Source organism: Harpia harpyja, chromosome 10, assembly GCF_026419915.1.
Source record: "Harpia harpyja isolate bHarHar1 chromosome 10, bHarHar1 primary haplotype, whole genome shotgun sequence".
NCBI lineage: Eukaryota > Metazoa > Chordata > Aves > Accipitriformes > Accipitridae > Harpia > Harpia harpyja.
In genome coordinates, this window is record NC_068949.1 from 29,066,074 (window position 1) to 29,086,562 (window position 20,489).

General features: G+C 41.2%; 1 protein-coding gene across 4 annotated transcripts in view; it reads right to left on the reverse strand.

The window, feature by feature from the left end:
• The window catches only part of BLNK (B cell linker), a 103,003-nt gene that overhangs the window by 36,481 nt on the left and 46,033 nt on the right, over positions 1-20,489 (reverse strand). The window contains exon 1 of one of the 4 annotated variants that reach the window (XM_052798282.1): positions 13,088-13,405. The exons of 2 other annotated variants lie outside the window; for them this stretch is intronic. In XM_052798282.1, the coding sequence (XP_052654242.1) occupies positions 13,088-13,134 (47 nt within the window). In that variant the 5' untranslated portion in view covers positions 13,135-13,405. Of the gene's footprint in view, positions 1-13,087; positions 13,406-20,489 lie in introns of those variants that run through there. One more of the 4 variants, XM_052798283.1, reaches the window with a different exon arrangement.

Here is a 20,489-nt window from a genome sequence, read left to right on the forward strand (position 1 = left end):
ACTTGAGAAAGAGGAGTCTGTCTTAATTTCAGACAGATCTGTGTAATAAGGAATTCTCCCACCATTTAGACTAATTTTTGAGAAATTGTATTTATCACTATTATAAATCTGTGAAGACATTTACAAATATGTATTATGTAGATATGTATATTGTGGCTCAGAGCAGTTGGCATGAATGGCTCCTCAGTGGCCACAGCCTCCCCCTGCTCCTGGGAACAGAGAGGGATCTCCTGTGTACACGAACGGCACGGTTCACCCACTTGTGTGAACAGTGAATCCAGTACTTTGGACCTTCAGTGTGCACATCGGTTGTCAGTATTTTAGCTGTACAGCTGCCTATGTCAGGTGGCGAGTGACAGCCCATAGCGAGTGACACCCCTCTGCTGTAAGAATATATTACATGGTCTCCAGGGTGGGAAGACTGGGCATGGTTGTTTCAGTGCATCTGGCTGTGAGCACAGATGTGTGCGCTTGCAGTCGGGAGTGGTGCTGATAATGTTTTTGGAAACAGGGCTGACTGCAGCGTCAGTAGGGAGTGGTGGCAAAACAAAAACCAGTTTTAAATGAATCACAGGAAGTTTTCTATATTACAAGCATACTTATTTGTGTGTATCTGGAGGATTAGAATTACGCCTCCTTAAATTTCTGGTGCTTATAGGACTGTCTGAATTATCCGTTTTGCCCCTTGAAAAATCCCCATCTGCGCTCACGGACCAGTTTCTTTAGTTAAAAAAGGGCAGAATTTTGAACAGGATATATTCAGACAGGTCTGCAAGGGAAGCTTTGTAAGCAATATTGACACATTCAATATTAAGTGACCTGCATATTCCTCCTTTAAATTTTAGTTTAAATCTTAATTCTTCCTTAGTTAAATCTTTAACTGATGAAGCTGAATTAGTTTCAAAATAGTAATAATAATTTAAAAAAAAATCATCACACTGTAAATCAGTTTGCACTCCAGTTTCAGTTCTTATACCTTTTTGGGTACATCTGTTTCTCACTGACAGGGCACCCTGTAGTTCTGTGTCTAGAAACTCCCATTTTCTGCAGATCATTACTACCTCCATTCACTTAAAGTTACGTGTAGCCCTCATTTTTGTCTTGAGAAAGGCAGCATAACAGATGACCACAAAAAAAAAAAAGTAGTTATTTCTTGTCTTTCAGGCAAATTCAAATGCTTAGCATTGGAAACCTAGAATGGGATTTAGTAAGTACAAATTTAGACTCAAACCAAAAACATCCCCCCAACCCCCCACCTGCTTCAGCTATAAAGTTTTACAGAAAAGAACCACAAAAAAGAAAACAGAAAGCAAGGAAGAGTATAATGGAATTTGGAGAATAAAAGCTGAGTTATTAGAAGATAAAAAACAAAACTTAAAGAGCAGAAAATTAAACATTACTACAGCTACCTCTTATTTCAAAAAACCACATTAAAACATGAAACTAAAGGAGGAACAGCATGCCCAGCCCCCTCCTTTACTGCTTCTCACAGCACAGTTATTCCACCACCTTCTCCCCAGCTGGTCTTTATTTTGTGTTTCTATTAGCCTTTAGTTTTATAAACAGGTGTGCAGGTGACCAATTAAGTGAGTTATTGTTTCTGGACAAAAGGGAATACTCTTGCTTGCTGGGGGTGGGGGGGAACCTGTTCACCTAGAAGGGGATTTTTAGAAATACCACTTGAGATTGTGAAAAGCTTGAAGCTCTTATCTTGATCCATCTTCTCAAACTAAATTAACGAACAAGAAAAGTACCACCTTTCTTACAAGAGGCTTCCATTAACACAGTGCTCCTGACACAGTCATTGTGGAAGAACATGGATCTCAGTGAACTGGGTGAGTGTCTTCATAAGATGTATTTTCATATTACTTGCCAGTTTTGTACATCTAAACCAACCCAATTAATTATATAAAACAACTCTACCCCCTTCCACCTCCCTTCTAATTGCTCAGTAGAAAGCAAAAGGAAATTCCCAAATAAAGAAAGCATCTATTTCCTCTCATTAGGCCTCCTTCAGGTGCTTCAGATCTCCACATGCACACACCCCTATATCATACGCTACCTGGAACAGCAAGAATGGAATTCCTCTGCAAGGAAATGAAGGTTGGCATCAGCTGGCTGGGTTGGAGCTGATGTTTTCAATGACTGTTACATGTGTGTAATGCATAAACACATAGCTGAATTCTTGAGGTGCAATCAGATAAACTGCTTCAGTTAGCTGCTGGTCTAAGATACGGGGTTACTGCCCCTCATCCACTCTGGGGACTTACTGCAGCCCACCCCCTGCAATGCCTTTCATGACAGGAGGGGAGGAACTTTGGAGCTGGAGGTGGTAACCTGTGACACCAAACCATCAGTTCAAGGCACTGAGCCTTTGATCTTTATCCGTAAAGCTGTATCAAAGCTGTGAAGAAAAGTTGAAAGAGGCTTGCTTATGGGGAGAAGTCAATTACAGATACCTATCTGAGAGGAAGAAGGAACAACGAGTTGTCTTCTGCTGTGTTCATGAGATGCGCAAGAGGAAATGCCTATAAATAGTTTAGTTTTGTCAAGGGTGTTGATTTTTTTTTAAAGTCTGAATAACATCCTATTCTGCTCACTTTTCAATCATCCACTATTTTGTCTAGAGGCAAACCCCATAACTAGAGCAGGTGAGTGTTTACATGGTACACACAGAACACAGAAAGGCTAAATATTGATTATACTTTTCATCTTCATATGCCCTCTACGTAATCTTCACAAAGCAGCTGTCAATCTCTCTTGTATTAGTAAGCACTAACATAGATTGAGCAAATGAAAATATGTAGCATGTAAAGGCATAATACATCTTTGACACAAATCAGCCCTAACATGAAATTGAATAGTATAATTACTTTGAGGTGACTGGGAATTCTGTGAATTGAAAGAACCTATGCAGATTTATCGGTGGGGCTGAGACAACTAAAGCACTATCAATGACACCAAATGCTTGGTGCAACTGCTTCCTCATTTTAGATCAAGGCTGAGGCTTGTTTTGAGTATATATGGACAGTATATTAATACCAAAGATGTCACGTGTTTAAGTCATACAGTATTTTTTTGCAATTACCATTTTCTTCTATTTAGCCGAGAAGAACAGTTAGACCTGGTTCCTGTTACCTTTCCTACTGCTATTGGGGACTTCACAGCTGTTTTTGAATATCAGAAAGGAGTGATGGCCAGGCACTTTTTAGTACAACTTTTGAAAATATAGCTATTTAATAACAGCTGAAGGGATTTCAGGTTTGGACACCTTTTCCCTCCTAGCCAGCTTGCTCTTCCCTCTATCCCAACTCAGTAATAGTGATACTGCAAGTAGTAGAGAAAGTAATTAGCTATTATGATATACTAAGTGAGTATTGCATGTCATTTCTTGACTCAAAAAGTTAAAAGATATTTTCTGTTCTGTAACTGACCTGCTGCGTTCTGAGTCTTTTTGGTTAACTGATCCCTTTTATGCACCATCTGTCTGGATATGAGCTTATGCATTAAAAAAACAAAAACCCCCACAGAAGCTACATTAACAAGGCTTACTCCATTTTTCTGAAAGGTCTGCAAGCAGCAGAAGGAAACTAAACGTATTAGGTTACTCTAAAATACAGTTCCAGGTAAAACTGAGCACTGTACCTCTCTGAAGGACTAGTACCCTACAGCCTGGTAGGTGAAGGAGAGCAAGGACAGAAATTTAAACGAGTGAAGTGGTTTCTATATCTCACCAAAAAGAGGAAGTACAAAGTCATTGCAGGGAAGTGAATAAAGACAGGACTTGGTACAGACCTAGAAAATTACCACCTCTCAGTGGTAACATTACTTTTAGTCACAATTCTACAAGCATTTTTTTGAAAGGTGAGGTAACATTTCTGTCATTCTTGCAGGCATGTACATTGAAAGACTACTACAGGCACATGAAGGACATGAAAGTGAATGAAAAAGAAAACTGAGTGAATTGAACACAGGAAGATGAAGGCTTAATTTTGATTTGGTGTTCCAACAGAGCGAGTTTTTCTTGGTTTGCTCCTCTTTTACCCCTTCCACAAATTTCAAATCTGCCATTTTAGTTCTGGTCACCTATTGAAGGACATCGAAAAAGTCTATGTGTAACTACGTAATGGGCTTGATCAAGATTTAGCCAGATGTTTAAGCACATGTCTAACTTCAACTACCTTACAGTTAGGTAAGTACTTAAATTTTGTGTTAAGGTCTTGCTAACATGGGCATAGAAGCACTGACACGAGATGAGTAAATTTACTTAATCATCTGAGTGCAGTCTTCATCAGTGTCTTTGTGTCATTTAAGATTGCTGCTAAAACACATTTCTAATTTAGTGATTTTAATCCAGTAAGTTCATAGACTGTGAAAGGATTAAAAAAATGGTGTGTTTTTTCATTGGGCTGGAAAACTTCGTGGGCTCAATAGCTTGAAGGCAAGGTGCTGTGCGCACTAGAGAAAAGGGAGGCTTTTCTAAACAGCCTCTTAACTCTTCCCCTTAAACCAAAAGTGCATTTATATGCATAATGGTCTGCATTTGCTCTACCAAATAGTGCTCTGACAGTCAAATAAAACAGAGCAGAGCTTCTAGATATGGCATTAAACTTTAAACACTCCCATTAGTCTACTCCTAGAGACAAAATAACCCCAGATATCTTAATGCTGCCCAATATTTGCAAGTCAGTTCCAAGGCAGTAGCTTTTATGTATATAGGTTCTAGATACACTAAGTAGATGTAAGAAGTTAAGAGAAGCACTAATTTTAGGATTGTTATAAATTTGCATTGCTTTTTGTAGAGCCAAAATTTGTCTTAAAAATGTATTGCATTATTGGTTCTGTTCATACTTGCTCAGCATGAGTAAGAGTACAGGAAAAACCCCGTAAGTAGACTTTCAGCATGTTTTTTAAACTGTCCTTTGCGACCCAGTACTTCCTTTTCCATTCTCTGACAAGATTTTTCCCTCTCCCAGTCAGTTTCTCTACAGGAGTGCCCGAGTTGGAAGGAGACGGGAACTCTCTCTTGTTCCTCTCTAAAGCATAACTTTTTGACTTTCAGGTTTTTTTCTTACCCATTAGCAACTGAAATGTAGCAACTAATTTCCTCTTTATATTTTTTCTGAAGTCATGTAATGCTTATAGCAAAAATTGCAGATGTTGTATTTCATGCCTTTAGCATTACATTCACTTTAGCTGAAGTGATTTTATCACCTGTTTAGAATCAAAATGATAGGGGCACAGGATAATGGACACATTTTTTGACACATCTGATTAAGACTAACACACACTGCTGTACTTGGGCTGAAAGTGTTTTGGCTCGAGCTACAGAAGCATATCCACCACAGATGTGGGATAGCACTGGCAGGGATCTAGTATAGGCTACTCATGGACCTGTTTTGTTTATTTTGTTCTGAAGTCTATCAAATTTTAGAACTTTGGAGAAGTATTTTGGTCCCTAGGGTTATATGGCCACTTTAATGGAGCCCACATGGGCTGCCACTGAAAGGGGAAATTCGCTCTTCTCTGCCCTCGGTGCTTACCCAGCTATGATGAATCATGGAATTTCCAGCTGGGAAACTAGCTTCTTTTTTCTTTTGCCAATTTAGATACCAGCAGGATCAGATCCAGCTTTATCACATGGTCGTGGGAACCCTAGTGCCAGTGTGCGGGCAGAGACGAGGGGCAGGGCAAGCAGGGGCATCGGGAGGGTGGAACAAAGAGACCTACTCTTTTGGCAGCAGCTCAGACTTATGCTAAGTTAAATTGGCCATGTAACTACAGCTTCAGTAGCACTTAGCTGCCTGTGTGCTTCTTGCAGAGATGCCTATAGTGTCTATATTTTAAGACATGAAGGAATCATTTAGCCATGTAGTATAGCCACTTGTATTAATAGCCTACTTCACCCAGTTGCCCTTGCATTAAGCCTGAAAAATATATACTCATGTTTTTCATATTATTGCCTCAGGATCCATTATTTTAATTCTTTCTAAAGTATTTACTGTGTAGCATATAATTTATATTGAAGTCATAAACCTGTAGCATTGAACATCTGGCTTTGCTTAGATCTGGAAAATGACCTTGTCCAAAACATATATACTAACAGATTAGAATAAAGATGCTAACAGAATTTCCAAGCTTCTTTTACCCCTCAGTCATTTACTATGACTGTCACAAAACAAACTTACTTACACAGTATGTAAAGTCCTTTCACAGTCTACCAAAAATCGAAGATGGTTTCCTACCGCTGAATGAGAATACTGTCACATTATTTTCCATCAGTTTTCCAATTCTGTTGTCTGCTGAGCACATAAAACCAGTGATATTTGCTTTCTAAAAGAAATATTTGCTTATCTATCATATTGTAACATGCTTTAGGGTATTTAGACTATAAAAGATGTTATATAAAACTAAAATCACTCCTCTAATGCAGCAATCATTTTACAAACCACATAAAACATATAAGGAAAAAACCCTATGTAGTAAGTAGATACGTTCTTTCTTTTCTAATGATGAGGGACTTTATAAATCACCTGCAGAAGGTGATTTAGCCATCTGAAGATGGCTAAAAATTACTTTTAACTGATTCCTGCAGGCAAACTCCACCTATGAAAGAAGTAGTGTTGAGGCATTTCCATTCAATACATCAAATAGAGTGGGTCACAAATTTCCCTCATTGCAGTGTGCATACCGTAATGTGCTACAGTGGAGAAGCTGAGTTTCATCTTGAACTGTACTGGTCCAACAAACTAAAAGGAAACATTCAAATTTTTTAAATGTCAAAAATTTCAGTTAATGTAACATTGTGAACATTAAGTAAAATGATCTGAACTGTACAAGTTATAATTTTTTTCAGTTTCTCTTCTGCAGATAATTGAAATCTTATTTTTTCCTCTAGGTTTGGTCACAATGCTGGAACTGCCTGCAGTGTTGAAACTCCAGATTTCACTCATCCTTTAAACAGAAAGCAAAACCAAGGGAATTCTTAGGGTATTTAAAAATGTTCCAGTTGTATCTTGTCTGGCCTGTTACAACCCTGAAGATAGGTTTTGATCAGGTTAAATGGTTTTCTGAAACTAAATTCGCCAAAAGCAGTACTAAAACTTGATTCCATTTCTCTTCATGAACTTTTTTAACTGTTGACTTACAAGAGCTTGGCCTCCAAAGACTATCAGACAGCTCTCAGAAAGATAATCAAATGGCAGAAGCATTTTCCAAGGTGAGAAAGGAGGCCACTAAAACCAATACTTATTTTCAAATAAAGAGGTATTTATAGCAATTTCTAGCAATGTGGGAACTCTTTCTCCCCCTCTTGATAATCTAATGTTGTTTTCCAACACAGTTATGGCTGACACAAGCCATAACAGCGTGGAAGGCTTTTTTGCAACATTTTACGATTGTAAGATTTGCCTTCCAAAAGAAAAGCATCTATCACATTATAATGTAGTGTGCAGTATGTAGGTTTTGAATGATTCTGTAAAACACAAAACTGTTTTGTTCCGGGATCAACATATCACTGGCTACCTGCAGTGTCATATTATGATTTAATACCTAGCTGTCTGCACAGCTGTATGGGGTATAGTTTTAAACTATGGTGAAAATGGTGAAAAATGGTTATACCAAGTTTGCTGGAATGTTTTATTTTTTCCATGGCCAAGAAAATTAATTTATTGGTTTATTTGCTTGGCTACTGGTCATTTATTATTTGACTTAAAAAACAAAACAAAAAAAAGGCAAATCTTTAGATCCAATTTCAATTACTAGCTTCTGCTGAATAACTGACAGTCACAGGCATAAGACTGTCATTTGTGATTGCTACAGCTGGCAAATGCTCTTACTGTAGACGGTTATTCTGGCAACACTACAATGTCACTAGAAGACATTATTTTATTTGGAAGAGTGTACATATGAGGCAGTGGTGGAATAAGCTATGGCAGTGACTGAACAACTTTGCCAGCACAAGTAGAATGAAACTATAGGTACTATATAAGCATAGCTGATCTTGTGAACAGACTATACTCTTACACTGCTACCTATATACAGAGATTAAACCAAGGTTTTTCACCATAGTTTCAATATTACACTGCATCATTTTATCCACGTTGCCATATTTTCATTTAAAACACAGACAGATCACAGTCACACTTAAACACACTTTTCTATAAAGAGCATCATAGGCAGGAAATTCTGTATGAGAATAATTTACTATGTGGCAATTTATGTTAAAAAAAAAAAGTGAGTTTTTTTTAGGGCAGCTTGGACATTGGTCTAGGCAGGATGACATAGCTGGAAAGAAGGCTGATAAGCAAGAAAAAAAAAACTTTAAAGGGACTGTCAGAATGAAGTGCTTGTGCAGAGAGGAAGAGAGAAAGAAGGACAAATACAAATGGAGTGGAGGCTATGCTATGCTGAAGCAAGGTCAGAGGGAAAAGCAACAGGAGGATTTGACTGGAGAAGTCACACTGGGGGCAAAAGAAGGGATTTTTACAGCAGTATTTGGGGAAGTTTGCATTTCGCATCTCACTCCATTCCAAAGTCCAGAGGTGAGGGAGGTTCATGAGCTGTTTAAGCTGACAGAAAGCTAGAGGAAATAAGAGATTATACAGCCTTATTTAATCACAATCCCACACTTTGTATGGCAAACTGGACCTAACAATCCTACAGAAAGAACTTATATTTGTACTTATCAGCAGGGCGAATGTAGCTGGTGACCTCCTTTACCCCTATGCCTGTGAAATTCAACTTTAAAGACTGCATACCACTGGCACTGTGATTTCATGTGACCTTACATTCAGCCTACATTTTGTTGGACTAAAATGCGGGTGTGCCACAAAATCTGCTGTCTTAACAAAGTGTTACTGTGCAGCGGAAAGTTGTCAGGAGAAACTGGAAGCCGAGACAGAAGGCTGCTGGAGGTGGCAATGGGTGGGTGGTATCCCAGAAGACCTTCACCGCTGTTATGTCCTTAGGGTCTGAGGGTGGAGGCAGATTAGACTTCTGCTTGAGACAGCAGAACAGAGCAGGTAGAAGAGCAGAAGCAAGGGGGCCATGACTTGTGAAGAAGAGATAGCGATGAGCAGCTTAGAAGGGGTTGGTCTGGAAAAATCTCATATGTGGAACAGTTCTGATTTGAGCCTTTAGACCACTGAGCAGTGTACAAGTAACTGGGCACTTGCATAGCCTTTTCTCCAAAGTCTATGTAACTAAAAAGGGGAAAAGATGTTAAAGTTGGACATGGACTTTGGCGCCCAGTTCTGTCATGGGGAGCATTCTCTAGCTTACTTTGAAACTCCACCTTCTTTCCTCCTTGAGTTTATTTTTGTTCTTTTGTCTTGGTCAAGTCCATTGATGCAATAAACTATGTTAAAATTTGACTTGAAAAAACAGATTAAGTTTCTGTTTGCTACAATTAACTATTAACAGGAATTAGTAGAACTACTGTAATAAAATATTTTCTTACAGCACAAACCTAATGTTTAGATATTCCCCATTCATTTTCTCAAAAAGTAAATATTCCCTATAATAAAACATCCTATACATAGAAGGTATCAGTTTACAGTTAAATATATTTTCACTCCCAAATGAATTAATTTTCTGTTTACATACTTTCAAGAGGAAACAATACCAGAAAATCCTTTGGTAAAGAAAAGACCTAGTAGTTACAGTCAAACTGTCTCTATCAGTAGAAAATCAGTGAAGCCATAAATACCTTCAAATTTGATAGGCAACTAACAGACATTCAGGCCTTAAGGAAACTCCTCTTGATTTCAACAGAATTAGGACTTAAACCCACCTGTTTAGCACGGGATGTTAAAACAAAATATTGCAAATAAACTGACACACTTGTCCCACCTGAGAAAAAAAGTCAATTGCTTTTTTTCCACTTGCTTTTCATTTGGGAGTTATGGTTGGAGATAGTGAATTCAAGGGTTTTGGGGGGGGGGGGGGGGGGAGAACTGCTGCAAATTAATGAAGTCATCGGAAATTAACATGAAACTGTGCTCTTGGAAAAGTCTGTCTGCAATCTGGAAGTTGTTGGCTGCATGACCTTAAGCAAGTGAAAGCATGTGGTACACTTCTGGTTTGTGCCATGGTTTGCCTGTCACTGCAGTGGTGATGGTAATGATGCCTTTGAAAAGGACTTTGTGATACAGAGCTAAAGACAGCTATGAGCAGAGGGTCATTATTAAGGTTTGTGGTCATAATAAAAAAATGCAGCAAGTTTGAAGAGATGCTATAGCAGAGTCATATATATAGCAGCTAGAAATTATTTAAAGACCAGAAATCATAGCCTATAGTCTAAGGAAGTTGAACCCCAAAAGAGTCTGCAAGTTTAGTGCTGTATCTTTTGAGTTGCTAACTTCCTGTGACGTTTGCCACCTACCATCTACCCATCTATACATTTGCAGCATAATTTTTTTTTTCCTGAAGTTCAGGCTGAAATCAAGGCATACTACAGCCTGCCATGGCAGCATGGCTATTGCTCATGTATTCACTCCACACTTTAGAAAACCATTCAAAGTACCAAAGTATTGTATGCACCACATAAATTAATTCAACTCAGGGTAAATAACCAAGCCTTGGAATTCATTTTTCCTGACTATATGGAAGCAATTTGAACACAAGGTACTCCGAGGGAACACTTGTATAATACTGCGCATACCTTATAACAAACACTATATGATAGTAAAGTTAACTGAGTGACTTAACCGCAAACAACGTCCACCACAGCATGGTAGTTAAAGAGGCACATAAGAACACTTACAGTTCTTATTGTAATAAACAAACAAATGGAATATGTTAAGAATTCAGATCTGACATAAGACTTGCTAATGCAACAGAAAGCTAGGTCTGGTATGCTCAAATACACCCATGGAGAATAGATGAGCTTCGCAAAACCACATAATATCTAGTTTTTCAGGTCTACACTTAAAAAAAAATCAAAAGCTGTACTCTCAGACACTGACTCAACAGCAGTGCTACTTTAATTTTTGCTGCTACAAAGCAAAAAATTTTAAGAAAGCTGTCTTTAGAAAAATGTGAACTATCATTACACCAATTGAAACTATGTTTGGTAGGAATATTTCTTGGCATTGTGTCTTGGCATATGGAGGAAGGTAGGTTTTTAAAGTAACCATTTCGTTCATGTAACATTCAGTACAAACTCTTAACCATCTATGTGTCTTCCATGCAGAAAGGAGGCTACATCAGGAAGTCAACTGCACTGTCAACAAGTCACATAGCGCAAAGGGGTATTCGGCTGTATCAAAGAAGGAAGAAAAGGCTGCCACCATGTTATGCTGATCTCTTCCTATATTTACACATCTGTCCTAAATTTACACTGTGAATATGTACTCATGGAAAGTTCTGCCTTAAGTTTTAAAATTTCTGATACTGTAGTAGGACCGTGTAGCCAAATACCCAGGTTTCTGCCAAAGGACGTATTTCGACATGCTGAAATCGAAGCATGCACACACCCTTCCACTGTGTATAGTGAGGACACTCACACGTTTGAGAAATGTGTGCTCTTACATTCCTTGCACAACTACAGTGAATTGGCCATGAGGAGGAGAGAAATAGCTTTTGATACTTCAAGATAATACAGGAAAGCAGAGCTACCTCCTTCTCTTCCTTATTTTACAACAATATTAAAACTTCAGACAAGATGAAGAGTGTCAGCCAGTGTAAAGATGCAGCAGGGGTGTGATGGCTGCCTTTCTGGTTTAGGGCTTTTGAATCGGTTCACAAACAAGTTGTGGACCATTTTAACCCTCACATGTAGACCCCCTCTGTATACTTGAAAGTAATTCTACTTCAGTCATTTGCAAAGGTGCAGAAGACACATCCCAGCTACAATTTTATCACAGCAGAGAGTCTGTGTTTTATTTCTTTACGTACCAGCAACTGTCTTGATGGCATCAAACTTTCCATGCCATCACTCAGCTTATTATCTTGAGATAGCTAGTTCAGACCAACATTGAGCACTTGACACCATTTAGACCATTTTAAGGTGATAAATTGCCAACAAAGAGGAAATTCACTGTCTTCTTCCCCCTGTCCATTGAACCTTCCACAGAGTTCTTGCCTGTGCTGTAGGATGCAGTCTGCTAGGCTCTTATTAGGTGTGCCTGGCTGAGGAATATAAGGGTCATTGCAGCTCTTCAAGTACACCCCCTCCCAATATTTCAACAGTATGGAAAGAGTAGATATCAAGAAATACTATTCCATCAAAATTAGCTTTACAAGGGATTATTCTGATTTGCATGAAGGCTTCTGAGGAGAGGCAAACTTGACAATTGTTTATAAATTAGTATTGAGGGCTTGAGTTATTTTATGAAAAATATTTTTCAGTATTCCTTAATTTTCAGGGGAAGAAAAAGTTTCTATGCTACTTTAATGTGAAGCAGGACTTCTTTTAACTATTCAGAAAAAAAAAAGTCATGATGAAAGAGCCTTGAGGTACCAACTCAACCAGCACACCGATGGAGTCACACTAAAAATACTTCAGTAATGGTCAGCTGCTGCTTTTTTCTTCTCAAACCCTGTATTTAACATCGTTCTGCTTCACTTAGGAACGTTTGCCGTTTTCCAGCTCCCTCTATTCCACCAGTTCTTTCGAAGATTAGGAAATATTACAGAACTTAACTGCAAAAGCCATCTTCACAGGTCACTCTGATTAAACCATGAAGCAATTAATTAGCTTTTTCTAACTCGCATAAGGCTCATACATCTTAGTGAGTCAAAGACTATTTTCTTACAGCTCTGAAAACAGACACTTTAAAAACATTCTTCTTTTCACTGCAGAGGAAGCAGACGCACATTTTGCTTTGAAATCTGTGTCCCATTAATTGCTCCAGACCTGCATTTACCTTCCGCCCTTCCCCGTACCGCCCTGGTGACCAGTAATGACCCCGTTTTACTCTCGAACTTCTGCCAACTTCCTTGTGCCTCGGAGTCTCCCAATCCCGCCTCACTCCCGTGCGGAGAGCGGCTCCCCGTCCTCCCGCCGTGCCCGCAGGACCCCCCCCCCACCCCGCGGCCCCGCTCCCCACTCGCGGAGAAGCCCCGCGAGCGGAGCAGACCCTACCTCAACTTCTCCCCGGCCGGCACGGTCAGCTTGTTCAGTTTGTCCATGCTCCGCGCTGCGCCGGCACCCGCCGGGACGCGCCGCGCTCGTCCCCGCCCGGCACCTGCCGGCGCGGCCGCTTCCTCCTGCCGGGCTGGGGTCGGCTCCCTCCCGGTGCCGCGACTCGGAGCGCGGCGGAAACTCGTCTGCCAACAATGCCTCCCCTGGGTTACATCCCGGCCGCTGCCGTGCCGGTAGTTGAAGCCTCTCTCCGTCCGTCCGTCCCAGCCGCAGGCGCTCAGCAGAGGAGGGACCCGGTGCTCGGGGCGCCCGGCCCGGCCCCGCCCCCGCCCCCTGCGGCGCGGCCCGGCCCGGCCCGGCCCGGCCCGGCGGCGCGCACAGGTGTTTGCGGAACCGGGAGCCCAGGTGGAGCCTTTGGAAATGGAAACGCAAGGCCTCGCTAATCCCCTCCGCCCTTTAGACTTTTCGGAGTGCCTTAGGGAAGCCCTGGCTTGGCCTTGGAGAAAGACGAGCCGGCAGTTCGATCCCCCGGTTTTACAGCGGGTTAGATTTCGATAAGCTTCAGTGGCCTGTGGCAGGGCCAGGTAACCCGCTCTCAGCGGCGCGTCCAGCCCCAGGTGACTTTGCAGGCTGCGGGGACCGATGTGGGCTCTTGGCTCCCCTTTCCTCCCCGCTCCGCTGCGCTTCCCGGCGAGGAAGTGCCAGGTAGCAACCTGCTGCCGTGGGCACGTTCCCTTCCCAGAGGTTCTCCAGCAAAGCTAGAGGAAACCGTCCTGTTATCCCCATCCTTTTGAATACAACTGTAAGGAAAAAAAAGTTTCCTCACTCTGTTTCTTAAACTAAGGCAGGAGCAATCCCTGATCCTTCCAGTGACACAGGGCGAGGCCATTCCCACTCAAGAGGTAGGCAGCTGATCTGTGTTTTATGGCTCTGATACTTCTGAGCCTGGGATTTTTTTGCTTAGTCTTGGGCTCAACCATTTTTTCCTCTTTAAAGATGAACTTTACAGGCAGCTGGTTGCTTCTGAGGGGCAATGTAAGCAGATATTCGTGTTCAGCCTTTATCCTGAAGTGCTGATGAATTTGAATTCTGCACCTTTGGAGGATGACTGTTGTCACTCTCTTTCTGTATCTTTGGCCTGTCTGCAGCTTAGTTTATAAGATAAGCCTGCTCTAGGCAGGAAACCTACTCGTTCTTTTTTGAAAAATGTACAACTGCATCATGTTAATATGTTTTGATAAGTACAATATGTTTTGAGGACACCCGACGTTATTTCTTAGGGAGATTCTCATTGCCACTTAGGCTAGATTTTCACATGGATATGTCTTCTCCCCAGATCGTACTGACTATAGTTTTCTCTTGTGAAAATGTAGGAGCAAACCAGACTTTCCTGGTTAGTGCAGAAGACTGGGGAAACAGCCTGCCACAAGATTTATGTCTTTGGTAACAGTATTGCTCTGATCTTGGCATGGCTTTTTTGTTCTCTGAGCTTTCAACAGGGCAATCACTTGATATTTGCATACAGTATTTCTCTAGGGAGGGCCCATAGTGAACAAATTGCCCCTTTTGGGGTATCTTATAAAGTTTGTGGGCTTTAAGGAATAACCTAATAATGTTGAATGTCATTTACTACACAAAACTTTGGAATTCTACCCTGCAATGTATCTGTTTATGAACTGGACACTTTTGCTGTTTTACTCCCTAAAAGTTATTTTTGAAAATTAAATTAATTTTGAATTAGTTAAAATTAACACTCTGGCAATGTGAAGAAGTGGGCATAAATAAATTGCAGCGTCGCTTTGCTTTTTGCTTATATAATCTTCCCACTCTATCTAAGCAAGTATCAGAATACGAGATTTGCTCGGTAGGCTCATGCAGTGATTTCTCTTACACAACAGCTGCCTCTTGCCTGACTGTCACAGAAATCCCAGACCTTTTCCCTTTGAGATCTTTGGTGGCAGCCTGTCATTTGCACTGCCGTGCTGGTTTCGCCTTGTTTCTTCCCGACTCAACAGTTTACAGGTTTAGTTTTAATGCTCTGCACTGCCCGGTGCGGAGAGCTTTCACGCCTGTCCTTGCAGCGCTGTCGCCTTGCTGCTTCCGACGAGGGGCCGCTGCCGCTGCCTTGTGCTCAGGGCAGTCCCCGAGTCCCCTGCGCTCAGGCCTTGGTGACAGTGTGGCTCACGCAGGATCTCTCATCCCTGTGATCTGCTGGCCCACGTGCTTGCGTAGCTGTGCAGGGAAATGGGCTGGGGAAGGAGTCCACTACAAACGATCTAGCAAAAAGTCACAAAAAAAGGGCGTTTCAACTGCATCGGTTCCTTGATTTGATTCGGCACACAGGTGTTTGTGAGGGTGCAGCACGGGCTGGGAGGAATAAGGTATGTGGCTGCTTAGACTGGTACTGCTGCCAAGAAGTTACTCCTAAGAAAGTCTCCATTGCACAAGACTCGTTCATGAGATTTTGTGCTGTGAGGCCTGTCCACTGGTCATACCTCAGCCCGCTTCCTTCTTCCATGCACACACATGGCCCAATACACAGTCCTGCTTCACTTTAGTATCTACAAGCGTTACTCATCACCCCAAAACGGTGTCTCCGGGGGCCCAGGCTGGAGGCGGGGGGCCAGGGCCTCACTAACTCCCACTCCAGGAAACACCCTGCCTTCTTCTTCAGGACCCCGGGAGAGCCTGGAGGAGGTGGCAGGTTTGAGGCACGCAGCGAACATATTGTCATGCTATTTTTGTGGTTGTAACCCCAGCAACTGTCCTTCTTTGACCGAATATGCTCATTTGGAGAATGCCAAAGAGGAACTTGGATTTTTCTTACTGCGTGGGTGGCATCTTGACCATAGTGAGGGTTAACACGAAACCTTCCTCCCCAGCCACAAGTGCCATTCTTGGCAGAGGGGCATTTGTTTCGAGGGATGCCTGTGCCACGTCCATGCTCCCTGGCACATCTGGGGCCAACAGGGACGGTGTGGGATGCACGGTCACCAGCTGGCAAGTGCCGCTGCCCACTGAGACATGGCCTGGCAGCCTGGACCAGCCTGCGCTGCCGAGCTGAGGGACAGGTCCCAGGGGTGTGGGAAATAATGGTGTCCCAGGAGAATATATCTTGGCATCTTGGATGAGGCTTTTTGCAGAGCTGTTCCCACAGTACTGGTCTTCTGAAGCAACATCATTCAAGCCCTTTACCTAAATAGTATTTTCTTATCTAATGTTTTAAGAACCCGCATTCACACAGACTCTGCCATTTTTGTGATTACATAGATAGCCACTAACTTTTTTTTCCTGCATATGGCTACAAAAGATACAGGATAAATTCCTGGCACCATTACTTAACATGGGTAATGCAGGATTTGCCAGTAAATTCCCTTGGCAGGATGGTTCACAGAATATGCATGCTTTTTTATTTTTTATTTTTGATGCTCAAAATGCCATTGAAATTTTGGAAAAGACCTTCTAAATGCTTGGACAGATTTTCTAAATGCCACTGACTGTTGCAACATAATTTCCTCATCACTGCAAGTGTTGTGGCTTAGTCTGGGTTTGTCTTTCTGAACCTCTCCCAATATGACTGTGTAATTCTCCGTTTCTGCTCAAAAATAGAAAGATTTTAAAAAGCAACTTATTTATCTTGTATGTTCAGAAACTAAAATTATTTTTTACCCCCTCTGCTATTTTCTGCTGTTTATTTCCCGCCACCTCATTCCTTGTCCATGCTGCCTCACTCTGGCAGTGTGTTTGGTTTCTGTTTAAGAGCTGTGAGGTCATCGAGGCATGGTCAAAACCAGACTCGGTGGAACAAACTGTGTCCGAGACTGTGAGTATCCTACCTTCATTTGGTCAAAATTTGCTGTGAATTGCCAGATATTTCCTGTTTACTTGGGGCTGCAGTTTTCTATACCCTATTGTTAAGATAATTTATGGTTTGACTTTACTTCTCTGAGTAGATAGAAAACTCCTGTAGCACAAAACCAAGGGATCAGAAGACCTGTCTGAAGCATTTTGGTCCTTGGTAAGTGGTGTTCCTAGATCAGAACAAGCATCTTCGTACAGAGCCAATCATTGTAGAGAAACCATTAGGCAAAATCCAGAGTTTGACTGCTATCACTGAAAAGACTGATAGTTTTTCTTGGCTGAAGTTTTCTCTTTGATGACTGCTTTTTCTGATTTCCACTGAAATTAATGCTCTCTAGTTTAATACCTTCCAGTACACGATTTGTGTGGTTTGGGCTTGTCAGGAATTCCTGCTGAAGCTACTGATATCACTACTATTCATATTACCATGTTAAATATTATGTAAAATACCAGCTGTCCATATCTTCCTTTTAAATTCATAAATAAGTGTTAGCTTTGATGCTAACACTTTTTATGGAGATCATTCATGCCATTGTGTTAATGTAGGTTACAGATTATGACTAGGTTTAGTCTAGGGAACCTAGGGGCCTGTTTGAGTTCCCGATCTGGGTTGGCAGCCAAAGGCGCATCCTGACTGCATAGTGGTGTGAGGCTCAGTGATGCAACAGCATCCGCCCATAGCCTTCTCTGCATGACAAGAAACCCGAGGGATGTGTCCCAGGCAGGAGCTGTGGCACACAGGAGAGATGGGCAATCAAGCTGCAGGGAAGAGTGTGAAACATCCAAGCCAGTGTATAGGTACAGCCTTGGCTCTCAGTTGCCATTTCTGGACTCCTAGGATTTCACATAGTTGAAATAAAAAGCAGAGAATTGTAAACTGTATCATGTAGCATAAAAATTTAGAATGAGAAGGTGAATAAAAAGAACTACAAATGGATTAGTTTAAAACATCACTTTACAGTAAATCTTTTTAATGTTTTTTTTTATTTTATTTTTAATGCTTTGAGGAGACAGTGCTGCATCAAAGGATCTCAATGAGCTATGCATGAGTATTTCAAGAGGAAGCTATTTTTTACAGATTACATTAATGCTCATAGATACAGTCTAGTGCCTTCAATGTATATAAAACAGCTGAGAAACCTGATTTGAAGTAAGCAATCGATTTGATAACAAGGTTTCAATTTTATTCATAACATTACCATATAAGACTTACTTTTTCTCTCAGTCATGCTAGAAAACCCATTTCTTAACCCCTTCTTAATTAGCATGATTTTGTCTCCAACATTAGTAGAGAAGATTGTGCCAAAATTTTTTCTTAGAAGTACTCAGGAGTCAAGGATGCAACTGTTCTTTATAGGAAAGAATTCTTCACGTGGATTTCATGTACAACCTGTCTTGCCAAGTAGCTAGTGCGCTTTTTCATTTTGACTTTCCCACTTCCGGGCAATGTGGGGAACCACAAGATGTTGCACATTTTACTCTTTAAAAGACAGCTTTGTGAGCTTTTGCTTGGCTTTTCCTTCAGGAAGTCCTGACAAAAGAGCAGCAATGTAAGATCTCCTGAGCAACATGTAAAAAGATTGAAAATTCACTTAAAAATATCTGTCTGATTTTACTGTCTTGAGGTCATAGTATTTCACCTAGCTCAGAGGTACTTCTCCCCGCCTATACCTACACACTGTCTTAAATCTCTCTCAGACTCTGACAATTGCTTCAAAGAGAGTGTTTATTCATAGGTAAAGGTCTCTTTAAAATTTGAGTCTACTGCTTGAGCTCCGACTTCATGCTACTGCTGGTATAGCACTAAAGGTGAGAGCTCCAACCATGGAAGCAGTGTAATGTGAATGCAGATGTAGCCGGTCGGTAGCAGGAATTTGGCTTGATCAGTCTATGTTCACATGAAAGTCAGTAAATGATTGCTACAGTTCTGTTTTTCAAGGCTGTGGAAGTTTAGTGAAAACAGCCCAAATTGATACCACCCACGTCTGAATTGGAAAACAGCCCAAACTCACACCACCTGAATCTGAACTGGAATCTGTAGCCATGTTGCAGGCTTGAATTTTTCCTAAAGGCCTGCTATTTTGAAGTATTTTGTATGTATTTGATCTCTTCTGCTTTCAGAATATCTGCAGGAAGATATGCCAGCAATGTGCTGTGGGGATGAAGAGCGGAGGGGAAATGGAGGGTTAGCAGTAGACTGTCACATGCTGTGAATGCAAATCTGTGGGACTTGGTGCCAGGCCAAAAGAGCACTCAAACTCTATTGTTTAAACTGTGTCAATTTAGACATAGTTTTGGTTCCCCTCGATTTCTATTTCGGTTGATAAACTGCCTACTTAACTTGCCGTTCAGTGTCCCATAGCTGGTGTTTGGAAACCATGAGTTTATGGAACATGATTTCTCATGACATTCTCTGTATTTACTACTTACTGATTGCTATAAACAGGTGAAACACTGCTGCTTCATGTTTAAAATAATACATCTCTGTTCTTTCCAAGCATTGCTCTCAAACTAACTCTCAGATTAACTGGTCTATTTGAATGGATTTTTTCCATTTTCAGGGTGCATATAAGCTGTTTTAAACTAGAAGACACTACTTGTACAGAAAAAGTTACATGTGGGCATTTAGTTGTGTCTTAGCAGATGAGAGGAAGGTACTGTTCTGTCCCAAGTATTTTTAAATAATACTAATTTTCAGAAGTTTTAGTCTCGTCACTATGGGTCAAATGGCTCAATGCCACAGTGTTAATTTTGGAAGACTCCTAGCAACTGCCCTAGAAATCTTAAAGCTTTAATCTGTTATCACTTTGGATACTAAATAGCACATTCAAAATTGTTCATATAGTAATAGTAGTAGGAGATGGATTTGAAAATGCAACTCTAAATTTAATTGAACGGGATTTGGGTTTGTCTTTAGGCTCACTGGAGAAAAAAGGCTGTATGTGTAGGCATGTACTCTGGAGTAGGCAAAGATGTAAAACCAGTAAATTTAGTAGGATTTTCTCATTAAGGGTCTTCTGAGCAAACTCATTTTAGCACCTGTGGAGCAAATGTGTTTTATTTCTCTGGGGACAAATGCACTGTGTAAAAAGCTGCACTTCTGCTTTTCAGTTTTACTGTCACCTGTTCCACGTGCACACAGAAACATAAAATTTGCTCTTTCAGACAGACTGATTATTTAATGTTAAACTGAAAGCGTTTGAGGTCATATTGCCTTGGAGGCAGTGACCCGTGTTGAAGCCAACCGACAGCTACAGTGACTCTGAAGAATAGTGCTGCTGCTTGGTCTGCAAACCTTATCACCTTCTAGCAGTCAAGAGTGACTGCAATGGAGGTGCTTGTAACTGGCCAGTTTTAATCTAGCTCTGATCCTAACGACGGAAGGGAGGGCGTAGGGGCATGGGCTTCTTTGCAGACTGGCAAGCCACTCTTGTTTCTGACTTTTCTCCGGGGCTTGTATACCCTGCTCTCCTTCCTCCTCGACTCTTGCTGCAACTGGATTAAACCTTGGGCAGGTTTGCTTCCCTTCCGTCCTCCTGTT